Consider the following 22062-nt stretch of genomic DNA (forward strand, 5'->3'; position numbering starts at 1 on the left):
TAATTCTGCTTCCAAAACTGACCCAAAAAAAACCCAAACAAAAATCTGTATGGATGCATTTGGGGTGATAATGTCTAATTATGACCTCTCCAAGCTCATGTGAGCTGGTGCTTAGAGTGGAGCCTCAGCAGCATGAGAAGCTTGGAGTGAAAAAGAGAAAAGGAAAAGCCAAACAAAAGGACCAAACTCAGGAGTGGAGCCTCTGAAGCTTGAGAAGCTGGGAATGAAAGAAGAAAGTGAAAAGCCAAACAAAAGGACCAAACTCATCCACCCTCCTCACCACTACTGGTCTGACCACAGCCATCAGAGCCATCCAGGGTGGGCAGCAGCAGCTCCAGCATGAGCATCCACCAACCTGCACCCAGAGCAGACCCTCCTCCAGGTACAGCCCAGCTTGTCTGCTTTTCCTTCAGGGTTTCTGAGGGTTTGGGGAGCTCTTCACCAAAGCTGGTGAAGGGTCTAGAGAACAAAGTCTTGTGAAGAGCAGCTAAGGGGCCTGGGGTTAGTTTGGAAAAGAGCACCAAGAGCTGCACACTCTCCCTCCCCAGGCAGCTGAGGCTGTTTATCAGTTTGTGCAATTTCCTTTCTTTTTTCCTCTTCCTCTTTCTTCGTTTTTCTTCCTTCCTTAAGCTCTAATCTCAAAACTAAGGCTTTGGGGGTTTCTGAAGTCCAGAACGGGTGCTGTGGCTACTTAGAAAGCAAGATGGAAGAACTTTCACTCAGTACAAGAGGGACACTTCCTCTAGCAATGAGCTGGGTTTCCATGGAAGTTACTCAGGTTATCTGCTGAGTTCACACAGTTTCAACTCAAGTGTTCCAGTGAAGGCCAACTGTGGGGCCTCACTCTGATGAGGGCTTTGCTGTAGCTGCACAGCACTGGGGGTGACAGCTCTGGGTTGCTCTACAGCTTCTTTTACTCTTTTCTTTGCACCACCTTCTTTCCTTGACTCTTTTTCTCTTCTCTTCCTCTTTTCTCTCTCTTCTTCCCTCTCTTCTTCCCTCTCTTCTCACTGCCATGAACCACAGGCTGTGCCAAGTCCCTCTTTGCATCCTGAGGTGTCACAAAACAAAACCCCAAAAGCCTGAGCTGTCAAACAGAAAAAGAAAATAAAAGGGACCCCAAAGAAAGCCATGAGCTCCTTCCAGAATGTTCCAGGATGTTTTTCCCCCTGCACAGCCTTTGTGCCATGTACTTAAACTTCTTGTTTTAAGCTTAAGCAGTTTGGTTAAACTTGGGTTTGGTTTTTCTCTCTTCAGTAGCTTATTCTGCAAGGCATCTCGTGGAAGCAAGTCCTGCTGGCAACACCACTGCAGCAGAGGTGACACAAAGCTCACAGCAGTGCAGCTGGGGGATGTGCTGGGCCAGCCTTGGCAGCCCTGCAGCCTCTCAGAAGACAAAATCATCGAGGACACTGCAGGGGAGGTCTTCAGTGAAGCTGCTCAGCATGGTCTCTGTCTTGCTGGTGCAGGTTGGTGCTCTCTGGAAAGCAAACATCACTTTCAGCTGCTGAGCTGGGAGGTAAGCTGAGCTCATCAACTGAACTGGGCTAAGCAAGGAAGTTACTTAGATCCAACCTCCCTGCCATGGGCAGGGACACCTCCCACCAGCCCAGCTTGCTCAAGGCCTCATCCAGCCTGGCCTTGAACACCTCCATGGAGGGGACAACCACAGTCTCCCTGGGCAACCTGTGCCAGTGTCTCCCCACTCTCACTCCAGAATTTCTTTCTAATCTCCAGTCTCAATCTCTCCTCTTCCACTCCAAAGCCTTTGCTCCTCATCCTGTAAGCCCTTGCCAGAAGTCCCTCCCCAGCTCTCCTGGAGCCTCCTTCAGGTACTGGAAGGCTGCTCTAAGGTCTCCCTGGAGCCTTCTCTTCTCCAGGCTCTCTCAGCCTCTCCCCACAGGGAGGTTCTGCAGCCCTCTGACCATCTTTGTGGCCCCCTCTGGACCTGCTCCAGTAGCTCCATGTCCTTATGCTGGGAGCACCAGGGCTGGACACAGATCACAAACTTTGTTCCTCAGCACTTGATCCCAGCTTCTGTATGTCAAGCAGCTTCAACACAAATCCAGATGCAGTAGTTGGGAGGCAATTACCAGGCTCCCAGGTAGCTGTCATTTGAGGAAGTCATTTCTGCCATTAGGCACTGTGACACTCTCTTTATGTTAAGCCTATAGGATTCAATCCTAATTGCTGCACCAGGCATTCTATATCTCTCCAGTCTCAATCTCCCTTCTGGTCTCAAACCATTACCCCTCATCCTATCACTACATTCCTTGCTACAGTCCCTCCCCAGCTTTCCTGCAGGCCCCCTTTAAGCACTGGAAGGCCATTGGAAGGTGTTCCCAGAGCCTTCTCTTCAGGCAAGTTTCAAGCTGGTGCATTTAAAGAGGGATTCACCCAAGACATTTTGTGAGGTAAGAGCTGAGAGAGAGCATTGGGGGTTAACAGGAGAATTTCAGCAGAAAGTTCACCTTCCTGCTGAAGCTCTCCCAGGGCTGCTCATCACTGCCCTGCACCCACAGAAGTCTGTCCCCAGCTTTCTGGTCAGTCTCTTTAAGTACTGAAAGGCCACCAAAAGGTCTCCCTGGAGCCTTCTCATCTCTAGGCTGAGCAACCCCAACTCTCTCAGTCTGGCCTCACAGCAGAGGGCTTCCCTCCTCACCAGGGCTGTCTCTATCATTGCATTAACTGCACCCATTTGGCACATTCTCTTGCCAAGGCCAGCCACATTTCACAGTGAGGAAGTGAGAAGGGTTTTAACTGAGCAGTAACAAGCTCTGAGCTTGTTACTGAGCAGCACAGAACAGAAGTGTTCCTCTAGGCAAAAAAAAAAGAGAAAAAAGCCACACCAACAAAACAATGACTGAAATGTTGGGTTTACCTCACAGTCACTGGGGAAGAGATCTCTGAATTTGTTGCTGGGTGTTGGAATTGGTGGGAAGAGTTTGCTCCACACATGGTTTCTGCAAGAAGAGAGCAGTGGAGGGATGGTAAAGAATTGCTCTTGCTGATGGATCACAGAATTGTTAGGGTTGCAAGGACCTCAAGGATCAGCCAGTTCCAACCCCCTGCCATGGGCAGGGACACCTCACACTGCAGCAGGTTGCTCACAGCCACATCCAGCCTGGCTGCAAACACCTCCAGGCAGGAGGCTGCCACCACCTCCCTGGGCAACCTGTGCCAGGCTCTCACCACCCTCATGGGGAACAACTTCTTCTTCACATCCAATCTGAATCTACCCATTTCTAGTTTTGCTCCATCCCCCCCAGTCCTATCACTCCCTCACACCCTCAGAAGTCCCTCCCCAGCTTTCCTGTAGGCCCCCTGCAGATCCTGGAAGGCCACAATTAGGTCTCCTGGGAACCTTCTCTTCTCCAGACTGAACAGCCACAACTCCCTCAGTCTGCCCTCATAGCAGAGCAGCTCCAGCCCTCTGCTCATCCTTGTGGCCCTTCTCTGGACACCTTCCAGCACCTCCAGATCCTTCCTGTCATAGGGGATCCAGAACTGGACAGGTATGGTCTCAGCAGAGCAGAGTAGAGGGGCAGAATCACCTCCCTCAACCTGCTGTCTGTGCTTCTCTTGCTGCAGCCCAGGATGTGATTGGCTTTCTGGGCTGGATGCTGTCTCTGACAAGCCCCTGGAAGAGACACATCACCAGCAGCCCTCCTGCCCCCTCCCACTCACTCAACAGCAGGTTCCAAAAGGGGCCAGGCCATGGATATTGGTCCACCAAAAGACACCTTGAGGACTGGGCAGGTGTGCTGCTCCTCACTGGCCCCTGGGGACGTGCAGATGGCCAAGCAGTAGGCTGATGGTCTCCTCCATCACAGTGCAGCAGGGACCTGAGCTAGAAAGTCTGATCCAGGGGACACTGCTCTGGCATTTAGCAGCCAGCAACAGGCCTGTCTTGGAGAGAAATTAATTGCTCTGATCTGTCTGTTCTGGCTCCTGCTCTTCCCAGGGGCTGCACTGTCATATACCTTGTTTGGACAGTCAAGACAGGCTGCCTCTTGCTCAGACTTTGGTTTCTGGACATAATCTGCTCCTGTCTCGTGCTGGGAGAGCAACTGCAAATAATTGTGTGCTGAGGGAACAAGGAGGAGGCAAGGAACAGGACCAGAGCTGGCTGACAGTAAATGGTGTAATAACTCATCCTGCTAACAGCCCTTGAGATGCTCTTTCCCTGCCTGACACACCTTAGCCTGGCTGGAGCACACAGCCAGATGTATTTGTGTGGCAGCAGAGTGCTGCAGGCTGAACCTTTTCTTGTCTTTGATCTCTCCCAGAGCAGAGGTTTGACATTTCAATCACCAGAACACAGTCACCATCTCCATCCCTGCACAGCACCACCTCCAAACAGGGCCACATGTTAATGGCAGGTTGGCCTGAGTGAAGATGTTAGGCTTGAGCCCAGGATTACCATCCTGCACCTGTTCTGTGCTGACATCCATGGAGCAGGCATCAAGAGCAGTGGCCATGAAGCAGTGGCCAAGGATCACAGCTCACAGGATGGAAGGGGTTGGAAGGGACCTCCAAAGATCACTGAGTCAAATCCCCTGCCAGAGCAGGGCCATAGAGTCCAGCTCAGGTCACACAGGAACACATCCAGATGGGGCTTGAAAGTCTCCAGAGCAGGAGACTCCACAACCTCTCTGGGCAGCCTGCTCCAGGGCTCTGTGACCCTCACTGTGAAGTTCCTCCTCATGCTGAGCTGGAACCTCCTGTGCTGTAGTTTATATCCGTTGCTCCTTGTCCTATCCCAGGGAGCAAGTGAGCAGAGCCTGTCCCCTCCCTCCTGACCCCTAGCCCTCAGAGATTTATCAACATTGAGTAAATACCTTCTCAGCCTTTTCTGGGACTAAACAGCCCCAGGGTTCTCAGCCTCTCCTGCAAGGCAGTGCTCCAGTCCCTTAATCATCCTCCTAGCCCTCTGTTGGACTCTCTCCAGCAGATCCCTGTCCCTCTTGAACTGGGGAGCCCAGAACTGGATGCAATACTCCAGTCTCCCCAGGACAGAGCAGAAGGGGAGAAGTCACACCTCAAATACTGGGTTTAATTTTGGGCTCCTCACTCCAAGACAGACATTGAGGTGCTGCAGCAGGTCCAGAGAAGGGCAACAAAGCTGGAGAGCAGAGCTGGTGAGGAGCAGCTGAGGGAACTAGGAGTGTGTAACATGGAGCAGAGGAGGCTGAGGGAGACCTCATTGCTCTCCACAGCTCCCTGAAAGGAGGCTGGAGCCAGGTGGGGTTGGTCTCTTCTCCATAGTCTCAGGTGACAGGAGAGGAAATGGCCTGAGATTGCACCAGGGGAGGGTTAGGTTGGAGAATAGAAAAAATTTCTGTGCTGCAAGAGTGGTCAGGGACTGGCACAGGCTGCCCAGGGAGGTGGTGGAGTCCCCAGCCCTGGAGGTGTGCAAGCAATGTGTGGCCATGGCACCTGGGGCCATGGTTTGATGGCCATGGTGGTGCTGGGTTGGTGGATGGCCTGGGTGACCTCAGAGGGCTTTTCCAGCCAAAACAATGCTATGGCTCTGTGATTCCAAGTGATTAACTGCATCCTCCTGTGGGCTCACCTGCAGGAGAACATGTTTCCAAGGCACTGCCTAAGGAAGCACAGAAGATGCTCAGTCCTAAAGACAGAGGGCAGATGAGGAAAACATGCAGCTGGGCTTTGGATCATGACAGCAACCCTGTCAGCTGCTGAGAGAAAGAGGAGGAAAAAGACTTTCCAAAGAGTCCCAAAGGGCTACTTTGCCTTCCAGCATTCCTCCCCAGTGCTGAGTGTGTCTCTGGTGCCTGCAGTCTCCAGGAAGCACACAGGAAAATGTATAGACCTCTTTGCAGTAATGAAATTCCTCATAATAGCTTCAAATCTCATGGAATGGGTAAAGCTTCTGTGGCTTCAGCTGCACAGCCTCACTTCATGAATTTTCAAGAGCAGTAAAAACTGAGAGCCCTAATGAAACTGTGATCCAGGGAACCTGTTCTATTTGTCTCTTTTTAATATCTGCAGATGCAACAAATGAGCAGGCTAAGCACTGCCTTCCATCTTCTTACACCTCCCACCTCCTCCTGAGGCAGAGAAGTGGCAAGGACACAGAGCAAGGAGCAGCTGGGGAAGGGTGGGGAACAGCCAGCAGCTTTGTGGAGTTCAGTGCCAGGGAATTACTAGAGTGCATTAACGAGTGTGGCCAGCAGGTCAGGGGAGATTCTTCTTCCCCTCTACACTGCCCCAGTGAGCCTACATCTGGAGTGCTGGGTCCAGGTCTGGGCTCCCCAGTTCAAGAGAGACAGGGAACTGCTGGAGAGAGTCCAGGGGAGGCTACAAAGCTGCTGAGGGGCCTGCAGCAGCTCTGTGAGGAGCAAAGGCTGAGAGCCCTGGAGCTGAGAACCTGCAGAAGGGCAGCCCTAGAGGGGAGCTGAGCAATGCTCAGCAAGAGCTAAAGGAGCTGTGGGGGGCAAGAGGCTGGGGCCAGGCACTGCTCAGTGGTGCCCAGGGACAGCACAAGGGACAGTGGACACAAACTGGAACCCAGGAGGTTGCAGCTGAGCAGGAGGAGAAAGTTGTTTGTTGTGAGGGTGCTGGAGGCCTGGAGCAGGCTGCCCAGAGAGGTTGTGGAGTCTCCATCTCTGGAGAGACTCCAAATTTGCCTGGCCATTGTGCTCCTGGGCAAGCTGCTGTGGGTGACCCTGATGTAAGAGAGGAGCTGGACTGGATGATCTCCAGAGGTGCCTTCTAAACCCCACCATGCTGGGATTCTGTGATGTACCAGCCAAGCAGAGAGCAGCTCCTAGAAGCAGCCAGTGCAGCTGAATCTGGAAAAGCCAGGTTTAATTGACCTGATGTGTTAAAGTTCAAATGTATTAGCAGAGCATTTGAAAGCTGCTCTTTGAGTAGAAGTCTTCCCCTCTAGCTGTGTCTGTTTCAGGAAGCCCACAGAGGATAACTTCACAATACTCTGCCACTTGGCAGAACTCCACAAGAAAACATGGAGCAGTATGATTGCTACAGACTTCTGCTGGAACTGACTGGTCTTGGAGTTTTGTTGTCCCAAAGAGAGAGCAGAGGTCTGATGGAGACAATGCCAGAGCAGTGGAGGACCTGCAGCTACACAGAGAGGTCAATCCAGAAAAGAATCAGTGATGTAAGCAGAGGATGTCCCTGCTCACTGCAGGGGGCTTGGATTAGATGACCTTTGGAGGTCCCTTCCACCTCAAACCATTCTATGATTCTGTGCAAGGGTGGTTTGGGGCCTTCCACCAACACAGCAAGGCTGCACAGCTGGGAACAAGCCTGGATGAAGCACAACATGAATAAACTCAGGGGAGGTCATTTATCTTGCTCCAAAAAAGGATTGCTATGGAGAGCTGCTGTGCTAATTAAATTGACTTAAGAACAGGTTATCAGAGACACCAGCCACCTCAGGGGCACCTAATACCAGTTGTCCTAATCTGACAGTCCTGCAGACAAAGACCTTTCCTTGCTGAAGGAAATGTGGTATGGAGAGGAAAACAGCCAAGGGCTCCTCAGGGTGACCAGCAAATTAAAAGGCATTGAAGAAATGGATAAGAAATTAGCAGAGGCCAGGAGAGCACTTGCAGTACTGGCAGCTGTGTTTATTGTGGACTGGTAATTGGTGCTTGCAAGGAAACTGACTCCTTAATTCATCACTTGGCAGCTGACTAGCTCCAGCTACAGAAACCCAGGGAGTGTCTGTGGCTTCTTCACAGCACGTTTTGGTTTTGCTTCCCTGACAGCCATAGGCTCCAGCCATCAGATGGAACTGGGTGTTCAAGAATTATATATAAGTCAAAGGCTGAGAGAGAGCTGCAAGGACTGACTGAGGGACTTGAAGATCTCTCCTATGAGGAAAGACTGAGAGCCCTGGGGCCCTGGGGAGGAGAAGGCTGAGAGGGGATCTGATCGATGGCTATAAATACCTGAGGAGAGGGTGCCAAGAAGGGCTCAGGCTCTTTTAGTGGTGTCCTGTCTAGGACAAGGGGCAATGGACACAAAATGGGACACAAAACTTCCACCTCAACATGAGGAGAAACAACTTTGCTGTGAGGGTGCTGGAGGGCTGGAGCAGGCTGCCCAGAGAGCTTGTGGAGTTTTCTTGTGTGGAAACTTTCAAGACCCATCTGGATGTGTCCCTCTGTGACCTGCCCTAAGCGATCCTGCTTTGGCAGAGGGGTTGGACTGGATGATCTCTAGAGGTTCCTTCCAACCCCTACCATTCTATGATTCTATGGGGAAAAAACTCCAAGCAGACACTAGGTCAATGCACTTGCTCCTGTTAAGAGGTGAGGAGGAGCAGAGGAGCAGCAAGCACAACAGTGCATTTTCCCCCTCTTCAGATGTCAAAGGAAATTCAGACTCCATGCCCAGGGTGCTTTGCAGAGTTTCTGTCTGCAGGCTGGACAAGACAAGGCTGAGAAAATACTGCTCTGCACATTTTAGACATGAAAGATGCTCTCAGCAGGCTTGAAGAGTGAGAGTCCTCCTGTGGAAACCATCAACCCAACCAGATCCATTTCAGCAAAGAAACAAAATGAAGACAGAAAGATTTTCTCCTCACTCAATCTATGGTTTTGGTGTTGAAGATTAACTTGAAGAGCTTTCTTACCCCACCAGTATTCCTGAGTGTTATTGTTGATCATGAATCATAGAATCAAAAAGGTTGGAAAAGACCTCAGAGATCATCAAGCCCAACCTGTCCCCCCACACCTCATGACTACTAAACCATGGCACCAAGTGCCACATCCAATCCTTTTTTGAACACCTCCAGGGATGGGGACTCCACCACCTCCCTGGGCAGCACATCCCAATGGCCAATCTCTCTTGCTGGGAAAAACTTTCTTCTCACCTCCAGCCTAAACCTCCCCTGGCACAGTTTGAGACTGTGTCCTCTTGTTCTGGTGCTGGTTGCCTGGCAGAAGAGACCAACCCCCACCTGGCTACAGGTAGATGTAGAGAGCAATGAGGTCTCCCCTGAGCCTCCTCTTCTCCAGGCTAAGCAACCCCAGCTCCCTCAGCCTCTCCTTACAGAGCTGTGTTCCAGACCCCTCCCCAGCCTCGGTGCCCTTCTCTGGACAAGTGTCTCAATGTCCCTTCTTAAACTGAGGGGCCCAGAACTGGACACAGGACTCAAAGTGTGGCCTAACCAGTGCTAAGCACAGGACAGAATGACCTCCCTGCTCCTGCTGTCCACACTATTAATGAGCCCTGATGATGACTTTTCAGTCCTTTTGCTTTGTGCAGTTCCACTTGAGCAGCAAGCTCAGTGCCCTTCCTTGCAGCACAGCTCACAACATCCCCAGCCCCCTGCAGTGGTTTGGATGTGGTGCTTGGGGATGGTGAACCTCGTAGAGTAGGGTTCTGGGTTGGACTTGGTGATCCTGAGGGTCTTTTCCAACCTGAGTGTTTCTGTGATTCTGTGATTCAATCCCTATCCTTAGGCACACTGGCATGAAAAAGAAGATGATCAAATACTTACAGTTTGCATATGATAGCAACAAGCAGGAAGGCACAGCATGTGGACACACAAAGCACAGTGACAGTCCAGACTGTGGGATCCTCCAGGTTGGTTTGCCCTGGGGGGGAAAAAAAAAGAAAGCAAAATAAAAAAAAAAAGGTGAAAACAAAGAAAGAAAGAAAGAAAATAATTTTGAAGAGGAAATAAAAAAAGTTTTAAAGGAAAAAAAAATTAAAAAAAATAAATAAAAGGGAAATAAAAAAATTAATAAAGTAAAAGAGAAAAAATTTAAAAATAAAAAATTAAAAGGAAATAAAAGAGTAAAAAATAAATTAAAAAAATAAAAAAATTAAAGGAAATAAAAAAGTGAATAAAGTAAAAAAAATGAAAAAAGGAAAATTAAAAAGGAAATACAAAAATGAATAAAGTAAAAGAGAAAAAATTTAAAAATAAAAAAAATAAAAGGAAATAAAAGAGTAAAAAATAAATTAAAAAAAAATTTAAAATTAAAGGAAATAAAAAGTGAATAAAGTAAAAAAAATGAAAAAAGGAAAAATTAAAAAGGAAATAAAAAAATAAAAAATAAACTAAAAAAATAAAAAAGGAAATAAAAAAGAAAAAATTTAAAAAGAAAAAAATTAAATTAAATAAAAAAGCGAATAAAGTAAAAAAATTAAAAAAGGAAAAATTAAAAAGGAAATAAAAAATTAAAAAAAAATTAAAAAATAAAGGAAATATAAAAGTTTAAAAAATAAAAAAAGAAAAAATTCAAGGAAATAAAAAAGTGAATAAAGTAAAAGAATTAAGAAGGAAAAATTAAAAAGGAAATAAAAAATAAAGAATAAATTTAAAAAAGAAAAAATAAAGGAAATAAAAAAGTAAAAAAAATAAAAAAATAAAAAAATTAAAGGAAATAAAAAGTTAATAAAGTAAAAAAAGAAATTAAAAAAAAAAATTAAAAGGAAATAAAAAAGTTAAAAAAAGAAATTATAACAGAAAAAAATTAAAGTAAATAAAAAAGTGAATAAAGTAAAAATAAAAGAAATTAAAAAAATTAAAAGAAATTTAAAAAGAAAAATAATTAAACAAGAAAAAATAAAGGAAATAAAGTGAATAAAGTAAAAAAAAAGGAAATTAAAAAAAGAAAAAATTGAAAAGGAAATTAAAAAGTTAAAAAAAAGAAATAAAAAAATGTTAAAAGGAGGTAAAAAAGGTGAAAAAGGCAAAAAATAAAATAATTTAAAAAGTTAAAAAAGAAAAAGAAAATCAATTTAAAAGGGAAGCAAAAAAGTGAAAAAAGTCAAAAATGAAAGAATAAAAAAGAAATGGAAGAAAAATAAAATCATTTCTAAAAGGATGTAAAAAAATGGAAGTTAAAAAAGGTGCAAAAAGTAAAAAGTAATAAAAAAGAAAGGAAAATAATTTTTAAAAAGAAGTAAAATAAAAAAAGGAAGTAAAAAAGGTGCAAAAAGGAAAAATTCAAACAAGGCTTAAAAGAGAAATTTAAAAACATTTATGGAGGAAGTTTAAAAAAGTTACAAAAACCAAAAGTGAAAAAGAAACCAATTGACAAAGAATAATTAAAGCAAAGGAATTCTGACCCCCAAAGGAATTTAAAGAAGAAAGAAACGGAATCTGCTCGTTGGGTCGGGCTGCTTTCAACATGCTCTTACGAAAGGTTTCCTCAGCTGCTCTCATGGAGCCCCTCAGACCTCAGACAAAGGGGCAGGCAAAGACGTCCGGCGTCTACAATCAGGAAGGGACCTCAGAGCTTCAAGACTAATCCTGATGGAGCCAACCTGCTCCTTTTAACAACAAACTTCTCTCATTTTGACAGGAAGGAGAGGACAAGCTGGGAAGCAGGAGGACTCTGGCACCCCAGATGGATGACATGCCCCAGGGGGAAAGATTTGGGGAGAGGGCTCCATGGAGACCCTCTGGTGGCCTTTTAAGGACTTAAAGTGGGCACCCAGCAAGCTGGGCACAGACTCTTTAGCAGGGCCTGTTGTGACAGGACAAGGGGTGATGCTTTGAATTTAAAAAGGGAGATTCAGACTGGAGAGAAGGCAAAAATGTTTTACACTGAAGGTGGTGAGACCCTGTCCCAGGTTGCTCAGAGAGGTGGGAGATCTCCCATCCCTGCTGGGGTCAGGTCAGGTTGCTTGGGGCTCTCAGCCACCTGCTCTAGGTGGGGGCGTCCCTGCTGACTGCAGTAGGGTTCGACTAGATGACCTTTAAAGGTCCCTTCCAGTCCAAACCAGTCTGTGATACATCAGAGTATTTCCAGACAGGTGCAGGAGGCTAAGAGCCAGGCCCAGTTTTGTTCCTCAAGAGGCTCTCTGCCCTGAGTCAGCGCTCAGGTCGCTGAGCCTCTCTTCCCGAGGGCTCACCATGGAGCCAGGTGGGAGGAAGGTGAAGGGAATGTGTCAGAGTAGCACCCGCAGGTTTGTATTTTCTGGTAGAGATAGAAGACAGTAAACAGGAGAGTGTAAGAGAGTGGGGGTTTAGTGCAAGCCAGGAAGTTAGGAAACTCAAAAGATAAGAGCAAGGGAGGATGTCTAAAGAAACAGCTGATAACGTGCTGTGATAAGGAAACTGTCACTGCCAGCAAGCAGTAAATACAGAACAAAAGGGAGCAAAGGAGCATCTCCCAAAGATGCCAAAGCAAAGCTCTGATTTTCCCTCCCAGTACTTAGGAGTTCTGTTAGCTCCAGTAAAGAAATAGCTGACAGGATCACTCATATGACCTTCCAGCATGAACATCATGTTAGGTATTAGGTAATAGGTTGGACTTGATGATCCCTGAGGTCTTTTCCAACCTTATTGATTCTGTGATTCTATTCTATGATCATGATGCACACCAGGCAAACACATCTGAGAGCTACATGAGCAAAGCCACCAAAAGGCTGACCAAGTACTAGCCTTGGGCTAGCTTAAAGCAGACTGGGAAAACATAAGCATGTGGGAAAAAAAAACACTGTCTATAAACAGCTCCAAACATCCAGAAGACATTTTGCACCTCCAATCCTGGGTTCAGTTTTGGGGCCCTCACTCCCAAGAAGGACATTGAGGTGCTGGAGCATGGTCCAGGCAACAAAGCTGGGGAAGGGTCTGGAGAACAGGGCTGGAGAGGAGCAGCTGAGGGAACTGGGGGTGTTTAGTGTGAAGAGCAGGCTGAAGGGAGACCTCATGGCTCTCCACAGCTCCCTGAAAGGAGGTTGGAGCCAGGTGGGGATTGGCCTCTTCTCCCTAGTATCAGGTGATAGAAGGAGAGGAAATGGCCTGAAATTGTGCCAGGGGAGGGTTAGGTTGGAGATGAGGAACAATTTCTTTGCTGCAAGAGTGGTCAGGGGTTGGGAGAGGCTGCCCAGGGAGGTGGTGGAGTCCCCATCCCTGGAGGAGTTCAAGAAAGGTGTGGCCATGGCACTTGGGGCCATGGTTTGCTGGCCATGGTGGGGTTGGGTTGAAGGTTGGACTGGATGAGCCCAGAGAGCTTTTCCAGCTGTAAGTTTGCTTGGGAGGGAATTTTTATTACTATTGATTTTCAATGGCACACAGATTCAGCTCCCTTGGCATTAACAAATCAGCTTCTTCCCTCACATATCTATTTTCCTGCCTTCAGTTACAATTACTTGGTGTTGCTGCTGCTGATTAGGCAGCATTTGCTTCCCAGCAGTGCGAGAACATCCCCTGCAAGACAGCAGCATCTCCCTCTTACCCACAGAGAGAATTTCACTCCAGTCACTCCAGACCCCTCTTGCACGACAGATGTGATGATGATTGGCTCTTACTTGGATGGAATACCTGCTGGTGACATCAATTGGTGATCTGAAGTTGTTGGAGGGTATTTTGAATGTCTGTTGGGAAAACAACATTTTACTGGTGTAGAGCCCTTTAAACAATTCAAACCCCAAACTGAAATCCTATTTATCATCTTACCTTTGTTTAACTCCTTTATTCACAGATTTATAGAACGGGTTAGGTTGGAAGGGACCTTAAGGATCAGCTACTTCCATGGGTGGGGAACGTCTTCCACTAGACCAAGTTGCTCAAGGCCTCATCCAGCCTTGAACACCCCCAGGGAGGGGGCATCCACCACCTCCCTGCTACTAAAGTGGCTGTGAGCACATGGCCTTGCTTTTGAATTAAGATCTCTATTTTTAGAGGTGCCATTTCCCTCACGACACATCCATATTTCAGGGGGCAAATTCTTGAGCCATGCCTCATTTTTCCTTTCATCCTTAAGATTCCTTTACTGCTGGATTTTTAGGGTTGCTGTTCTGAGCCCAGATGCCTCAAAGTGGCTAACTCCAATTTTTAGCCTGCTTTCCAAGGTCTCTTGGGGACAGTTTGTTACAGACATTGAGAGGAAAAAGGTTTACAATAGATGGGAGTTTGGCTTTGCTGAGAGTCCGTGGTTCCCAAAGAGTGGAAGGAGCAGGTTTTCTTTTAGATGCTTCCAATTGGGTAACACAACCATGAAGAGAAGGACCTTCTTTTTTCAGCAGGCGGCAAAAGGCAAACCCTAGCTACCCAGGACAGCCAGAGACAGGAAGGGCTGTGTCATACTTGGGCAGCAGAGAAGCAATTACCTGCTTGTTACCTGACTTCCAGTTGAAGAGGTGAAATTCATATTCAAAGCACTCTTTAGGCAAAGGAGAAATTGGCTTTTCCCACGTGGCCAGAAGATCATTTTGCTCCAAGGTTGCAGTGACATTTCTGGGAACATTCACTTTCTCTGCAAGGTGAAAGCCCAACGAACCAAACCTCCTCTTGGTGAGTTAATTCTAGAGCAAAGCTGAAATGCTGAACATTGGGGCATCTCCTAACCCGATGGTGTTTCCAAACAGCTGCAAGCCTTGAATTTATTTCACACTTTTGAACAGGGAAGATAAGGATTTAGGTGGAAGGACTACACTGGAGGAAATAGTTAGGGGGAAACAGTCTTAGAAATCCAACAGTTCTGGAGAAATACAGGTTACTAGTGGGGATGAATTGATTCAATTATAAGGTTTACATGTATTAAAAATCATAAATGACATGCATTAAATGATGAAAATAAAGCAGGAAATGGATGACTGAGCAGTTAGAAAAAATTACTTTCAGGGGGAAAAAAATAACAGATGTAAGCAAGAAAGTTCCTGAAACCTGGAAGGAACTCAAAGGCATGGAGCAGCTATTAGAGAATCACGGAACTGTCAGGGCTGGAAGGGACCTCAAGCATCAGCCAGTTCCAACCCCCTTGCCATGGGCAGGGACACCTCACACTGCAGCAGGTTGCTCACAGCCACATCCAGCCTGGCTGCAAACACCTCCAGGGATGAGGCTTCCACCATCTCCCTGGGCAACCTGTGCCAGGCTCTCACCACCCTCCTGGGGAACAACTTCTTCCTAACATCCAATCTCAGTCTCCCCATTTCTAGTTTTGCTCCATCCCCCCCAGTCCTATCCCTCCCTGACACCCTCAAAAAGTCCCACCCCAGCTTTCCTGTAGCCCCCTTCAGATACTGGAAGGCCACAATTCAGTCTCCTTGGAGACTTCTCTCCAGACTGAACAGCCCCAACTCCCTCAGTCTGTCCTCACAGCAGAGCAGCTCCAGCCCTCTGCTCATCCTCGTGGCCTTTCGCTGGGCACCTTCCAGCACCTCCAGATCCTTCCTGGCACAGAGGCTCCAGAACTGGACAGAGTACTCCAGGTAAGATCTCACCAGAGCAGAGGAGGAGAATGTCCTCCCTCAACCAGCTGGCTCTGCTTCTCTTGCTGCAGCCCAGGATGTGATTGGCTTTCTAGGCTGCAAGTGCTCACTGCTGGCTCCTGTTGAGCTTCTCATTCACCAGTACCCCCAGGTTCTGGAATGGTTTGGGTTGGAAGGGACCTCCAACGGTCATCCAGACCACCCCCCTGTAGTCAGCAGGGCCATCCTCCACTAGACCAGGTTGCTCAGAGCCTTGCTGAGTGACCTTGAACATCATGTCTTTTTGCTTTTAAAGAAAGGCTGTAAAATAAAAGCTACTTGAAGGGATAGTAACTGAATCAATTGAAAATTACTACTGGAACCAATGCTTTGGCTAACAATAACTAATGACATGCTCTAGCTTTTTATTTCTGACAGTCTATAATATTAATACCAAACTGGGTTGAAACCATCCACTTCTGTCTTATAATCTCCTCCAATTTCATACTTGATTCATGGAATGGGTTGAGTTGGAAGGGACCTTAAAGCTCACCCAGTTCCAACTCCCCTGCAGTGGGCAGGGACACCTCCCACTAGACCAGGTTGCTCCTGGCCTTGAACACCTCCAGGAAGGAGGCATCCATGACCTCCCTAGGGACAACCTGTTCCTGTGTCTCCCCACATCCACTGTCAAGAATTTCTTCCTAATATTATCCTCCATGAAGATGTCTGTGCAAAACCAGCACACCCTTTCACCTGCAGCAAGAACCATTCCACCCAGCAGTGTTCTCCCACAAACCTTTTCACACTCCTGCCAGGTAGTTTTAATTGCTGCCATTTCTGTAATGCATTTCTACTCACCAATGGCATTTTGGTCAAAGAGCTGCTGAAAAGGCTTGATGGCAGCATGCTTGCTAGAGCCATTAATGTGTATTACCAGGAGCTTGCCAAGCCCTTCGGGATCAATGTGAGTCACGGAAAAGCTGCACTCAAGATTCCTCTGCCACTTGTCTTGGATGTAATCTTGGCATTCTTCAGTGTACAGCTCATACCTAAATTGGAATGTTTGTCAGTAGCAATAATAGTAATAATAGTAATAGTAATAATAATAATAATCCGTTGGTGGCTAATAGGGGAGACAACACCAACCTGTAAACCAGAAAGTACTTGGTGAATATTTGTGAGCCGTGATGCTATAATAATAATTATTACTATTATTAGCATTGTTATTAGTAGTAGCATATAATAATAATAAATTAATAACAATAATAGTAAATAATGACATTTTAATAACACTAGTTAATCATCATCATCATCATCATCATCCATTGGTGGCTAATAGGGGAGACAACACCAACCTGTAAACCAGAAAGTACTTGGTGAATATCTGTGAGCTATGATGCTATAACAATAATAACAAGAATAATAATTAATGATAATAAAATAATAACAATAATAGGAAATAATAAAGAATGGACGTTTATTAACAATAGTAGTTAATATAATAATAATAATAATCATCATCATCATCATCCTCCATTGGTGGCTAATAGGGGAGACAACACCAACCTGTAAACCAGAAAGTACTTGGTGAATATCTGTGAGCTATGGTGCTGCTATAATAATAATAATAATAATAATAATAATAATAATAATAATAATAATAATAATAATAATAGCAGCAATAATAGATTAATTTCAATAATGGACAATAGTAAATAATATTAAAAATAATAACAATGATAGGAAATAATAATAATAGTCCTAATAAGCCTCATCATCATCCATTGCTGACTGATAGGGCAAACAACACCCACCTGTAAAACAGAAAGTACTTGGTGTCTCCTGGTGCCCTTTGGCCAGGAAGCCAAGCACAATGGAGAGAAACAGTGCTAGAAATGCTGATGTGAGTAACACAGGACAGATTAGTGACAGATGTCTCTGGAGCACCTAAAGAGTTGAGGAATGAGAAAGCAGAAAGAGAAATCTGATTTAATAAGGAATTCTGAATGTCTCCAGAGCAGGAGACTCCACAGCCTCTTTGGGCAGCCTGCTCCAGGGCTCCAGCACCCTCACAGTTAAGTTTTTCCATATGTTCCCATGGCACCTCCTGTGCTCCAGCTTGCCTCCAGGGCTCCCTGTCCTGTCATTGGGCATCCCTGAGCAGAGCCAGGCTCCATCCCTTCATATCTTTATCAACATTAATGAGGTCACCCCTCAGGCTCCTCTGCTCCAAGCTTGAGAGTCCCAGCTCCCCCAGCCTGTCCTCAGCAGGGAGATGTTCCACTGCCTTCAGCAGCTTTGTGGCTCTGTGCTGGAATCTTTCAGACAGTTCCCTGGGATCCTTCTTGAACTGAGGGACCCAGAACTGGACACAATATTCCAGATGTGGCCTCACCAGGGCAGAGTAGAGGGGTAGGGATAGGGAAACCTCTCTCCACCTACTAACCACAGCCCTTCTAATACACCCCAGGATGCCATTGGTCCTCTTGGCCACCAGGTCCCATTGCTGTCTCATGGGCATTGTTCTGTCCACTAGGACATCCAGGTCCCCTTCCCCTATGCTGCTCTTCAAGAGGTCAGTCCTCAAGCTACAGTGGTCCATGGGGTTGTAACAGGTATCCAATCTACCTATTGCATCCCATCCAATCAGGTAAGGATGGATGAAGATGCCCAAGCAGTGTAAGTAAAGCTGTACCACACAGCACCTTTACATCCTGCCACCAAGGCAGGATGATCCTTTAATATCCTAAAGTGGAGGAAAGTAGGTTATCTTAGACGATTTTGCTGGGATTCTGCATCTCCAGATCGTGCTCCAGGCTCCACAACAGCAGAGAAAGGCCTGGATTAAATCACTTCAAAACATGCAGAGGAGCATATGCTGTATTTCTGAAGTATTAAACTTTTGATGCCTGGTCCACAGAGCAGGGCAGAACACAAAATTCAAGCCTCCCCTGCATTGCTGCTTTACCTGGCAGAGGTGGGAGTTCCTCTTTCACCCACTCACTGCTCATCTGGAGGCTGTTGTGGAGCAGCAAGGTGCGAAGCTGTGCAGAGAAACCATTATGAAGTGCAGCGCTCTGGATGCTGTAAGTCCTCTTTGTGTCATACTTGAAACAAACCCAAAAGAAGAAACAAACATGAAATAAGCATCACCTGTGATGGCAGCTGAGCCGAGGGGCCTGCAAAGGTGGATCCAGTCAAAGATGGATCCATGCCAAAGAGGCAAACCAGCCTGGTTATAGTAAGTGTGGAGCACAGAAAATGTGTGAGGCTTCCCTTGTGAGACAGCAGGGCTCTCATCATACCTGCCTGGAGCATACAGCTGGGAGGAAACATGGCCTGACATTTAATGATGCCCTGGCATGAATGTGAATTAATTGAGATGAACCTCAGTGAGGAGTCACTGAACATCCAGCTTCTCCCTGAGACAAAAGCTGCAGGGCTTGCCAGTCCCCAGGCTAACACTTAACAGCTTCATAGAGTGGCGTTGGCTGGAAGGGTCCTTAAAGACCATCCAGTTCCAACCCCACTGCCATGGGGCTCAAGGCCTCATCCAACCTAGTTTTGAATATCCAACCTGGTTTTGAATACCTCCAAGAAGGGGACATCCACAACCTCCCAGGGCAACCTGTTCCAGCGTCTCCCCAGCCTCACTGTCAAGAATTGCTTCCTTATGCTCAGTTTAAATCTGCCCTCCTCAGGCTTCAATCCATCCTCTCTTGTCCTATCACTACAAGCCCCTGTAAAAAGTCCCTCCCTAGTTTTCTTGCAGGCCTTCTTTGGTACTGGAAGGCTGCATTAAGGTCTCTCTGGAGCCTTCTTTTCTCCAGGCTGAACAGCCCCAGCTCTCCCAGCCTGTCCCAGGAGAGCTAAAAGGGAACCTCTCCAGTGCTCCAAGGATTTGTTTGTGATTTAAGAGAGTGATTCAATAGACTAATTGTTCACATCACACCTACTGCACCTGCTGTGGTGCAACATGGTCAACTTTCTCAGGATACTTTCACCTTACCTCTTCAGGCACAGGGCTTAGGATTTTCACATCATATCTGATGGTGTAGTTTCTGTGTTCTTGATTAGGGTTTGGTTTCCAGTGCAAAAGTACTTGTCCTAATGCAGAGACTGTGAGGGTGAAGTTAACAGGGGGGAGAACCTGAACTGCAAAGGAGAGAACAAAACCATCCATAGCATGGTGAGTCAGGGAATTGTTTAAAGCAGCAGCTGCTTACAAGCAATGAGCAACACAAGCAAATCATTTCAATAGTACATGGAACTGGGCTAAACAGCCTGGAGAAAAGGAGGCTGAGAGGAGACCTCCTGGTTCCCTACAACACCCTGGTAGGAGGCAGGAGTGAGGTGGGGGTTGGTCTCTTCTACCAAGTGACAAACAATGGGACAAGAGGAAGTAGCCTCAAGTTGCACCAGAAGAGGTTGTCCAGTCCTGGAAGAGGCTGTCCAGGGCAGTTGGTGGAGTGCCCACCCCTGGAAGGGTTTAAAAGCCCTGGAGATGTTGTGCTGAGGGACATGGTTTGGTGATGGACTTGGCAGTGCTGAGTTAACATCGGACTTGATGATCTTTAAGATCCCTTCCAACCTGAACAATGTGATGACTCTGTATTCCCTCAACAGCTCCTAATACTCTAAAAGCATCTTTAAATAGGACCCAAAACTTCATCAGATAAAAGTTTACCTGAAATTTAGCTTTCAGAAGTGACAATAGTATGTTATACTTGGCTTGCTAATTAGGCTCAGGCTGTTCAGCTGCCTCTGCACTGAAGTGGGGCTGATCCTCACCCACACACGCCTGCTGGAAAGCACAGCATGGGGGCTTGCAAAGAGCAGGCTGACAGCCACAGAAAGGTCCATGCGAGAGAAGAAACATAATGATGAGCAGAGGAATTAAGCACAAATGGGAGAAAACATAGAAGGATGGGAATGATAATTTCAAATGACAGAGCAAGAGGGATTCCTGCAGCTCATATGGAAATGAGGAGGAGCTCATGCTGGGGGGAAATGACACCATACAAATAGCAAGGCAGGGAAATAATCAATCCACTCCCCACCATTTCTAGGGTTCTTCTGAGCCTGACCCCACCTTAATCACCATCTCCAAGCTAGTGAAGGGACATTAGTCCCCACCTCCCCCATGATTTCCACCCTTGATGCCCACTAGCTCCACTTTCAAGCATGCACCAGGAAAAATGCTTCCTAAAAACTCAGGAAACCACAGCAGAAACCAGCCTGAAGTGCTTCCATTAAAATGCTCCTTGTTGAGATACCAAAACTGTTGAGATGACAAAAACCTGCCCAGTTCAGGTTGTTAATACACCAGGATTGTGCCAGTGATGCTTTGTGCCACCTTGTTTCTGCGGCTAACTGCAGGTTAAATTGCTCCCTGGAATAATTCCTTTGCTCTGGCTGGGTTAAATTGATGAATAAACCAGGCCAGGAACTACTGACCAGCCCAGAGGGCAAGTGGCATGGCACAAGTTGTGCCTACTTGTCTCATGGTTCTTCCCTCTCAAAGCAAACCAGTCCTCGGGCACTGGCTGGGAGTAATCTGAGATGGGATACAACTGTCCCAGGAATCATGGAATGGTTTGGGTTGGAAAGGACCTTTAAAGGTCTAGTTCAACATCCCTGCAGTCAGCAGGTACATCCCCAACTAGAGCAGGCTGCTCAGAGCCCCAGACAACCTGACCTGCATGGTTCCAGGGATGGGGCAGCTCCCACCTCTCTGGGCAGCCTGGGAGAGGCTCTCACCACCCACACTGTACAAAATGTCTTCCGTCTAGCCTGTATCTCCCTCTTTGAGTTTAAACCATCACCCCGTGTCCTGTCACCACAGGCCCTGCTCAAAAGTCTGTCCCCAGCTTTCCGATCAGCCCTTTGAAGTCCTGAAAGGCCACCAGAAGGTCTCCCTCAGGCCTTCTCTTCTCCAGGCTGAACAACCCCAACTCTCTCAGCCACTCTTCATAGGAGAGGTGTTTTGGCCTCATGTTAGCATCTTACCACAGCATGGTCATCTGTGCCTCTGTACTCCTGACATGCCATGGACTGTTTCATTCACATGCAGAATACTGCATTTGACCAACGTGTGGAGGGGCCTTGGTCACCCACTGGTGCTAAAGCCACAGACTGGGAGAAGGGAAATGCCTTACCTTCTCCTGCTAGAGGTATGTATGGCTGAGCCAAGTTTGATGTCCAAAGGAGGATCAGAAGAACTCTCCTCATGCTGGCTGTAACCTTAGGATGGCAAATGAGAAGGACCAGGTATCAGCACATCTCAGAACAAGAGGACACGGTCTCAAGCTGCGCCAGGGGAAGTTTAGGCTGGAGGTGAGGAGAAAGTTCTTCCCAGAGAGAGTAATTGGCCATTGGAATGTGCTGCCCAGGGAGGTGGTGGAGTCACCATCCCTGGAGGTGTTCAAGAGGGGATTGGATGTGGCACCTGGTGCCATGGTTATTTATGAAGTCTGTGGTAACAGGTTGGACTTGATGATCTTTGAGGTCTCTTCCAACCTTGGTGATTCTGTGATCTGCCTTGGGACTGCTTCACAGAGGCTGACAGATGGAAAGGAACCCAACCCAAGAGTTAAGCACAGAGACCAGGGAGCAGGGTGTGCCCACACCACCAAAGCAAGGGCACTGCTGCCTTGCTGGGGATTGACTTCTTCCCTTGAAGGAAAATGCACCTTCATGGATTCATAGAATGGTTTGGCTTGGAAAGGACCTTAAAAACCATCCAGTTCCAACCCCCTGCCATGGGCAGGGACACCTCTCACCAGCCCAGGTTGCTCAAGGTCTCATCCAGCCTGGCCTTCAACACCTCCAGGGAGGGGGCAGCCACATCTTCCTGGGCAACCTGTGCCAGTGTCTCCCCACCCTTACTGCAAAGAACTTCCTCCT

At 47.1% G+C, this 22062-nt stretch overlaps 1 protein-coding gene across 1 annotated transcript; it reads right to left on the bottom strand.

The window, feature by feature from the left end:
* Window positions 1–1371: 1371 nt before the first annotated feature.
* IL5RA (interleukin 5 receptor subunit alpha) lies at window positions 1372–21420 on the bottom strand. The gene is made up of 10 exons (XM_068154423.1): window positions 21315–21420; window positions 19166–19311; window positions 18125–18263; window positions 16971–17103; window positions 16015–16205; window positions 14071–14216; window positions 13197–13335; window positions 9500–9596; window positions 2882–2963; window positions 1372–1480 (listed from the first exon to the last, which is right to left on the bottom strand). Exons 1-10 carry the CDS (start codon window positions 21385–21387, stop codon window positions 1388–1390), a joined length of 1239 nt encoding a protein of 412 aa, XP_068010524.1. The 5' UTR covers window positions 21388–21420; the 3' UTR covers window positions 1372–1387.
* Between the last annotated feature and the right edge of the window lie 642 nt (window positions 21421–22062).

The sequence above is a fragment of the Melanerpes formicivorus genome, unplaced genomic scaffold, assembly GCF_026170545.1.
Source record: "Melanerpes formicivorus ecotype bairdi unplaced genomic scaffold, bMelFor1.0.p_v2 SCAF_28, whole genome shotgun sequence".
In the NCBI taxonomy this organism is placed as follows: Eukaryota; Metazoa; Chordata; class Aves; order Piciformes; family Picidae; genus Melanerpes; species Melanerpes formicivorus.

Excerpts from the sequence above, each read along its gene's own strand:
- IL5RA (XM_068154423.1), bottom strand. The coding sequence starts at position 21,387 with ATGAGGAGAGTTCTTCTGATCCTCCTTTGGACATCAAACTTGGCTCAG. Across the intron at positions 19,312-21,314 it reads CATACCTCTAGCAGGAGAAG|TTCAGGTTCTCCCCCCTGTT; the intron begins GTAAGGCATTTC and ends TCTCCTTTGCAG. Across the intron at positions 2,964-9,499 it reads GTTGCTATCATATGCAAACT|AAACCATGTGTGGAGCAAAC; the intron begins GTAAGTATTTGA and ends CTCTTCTTGCAG.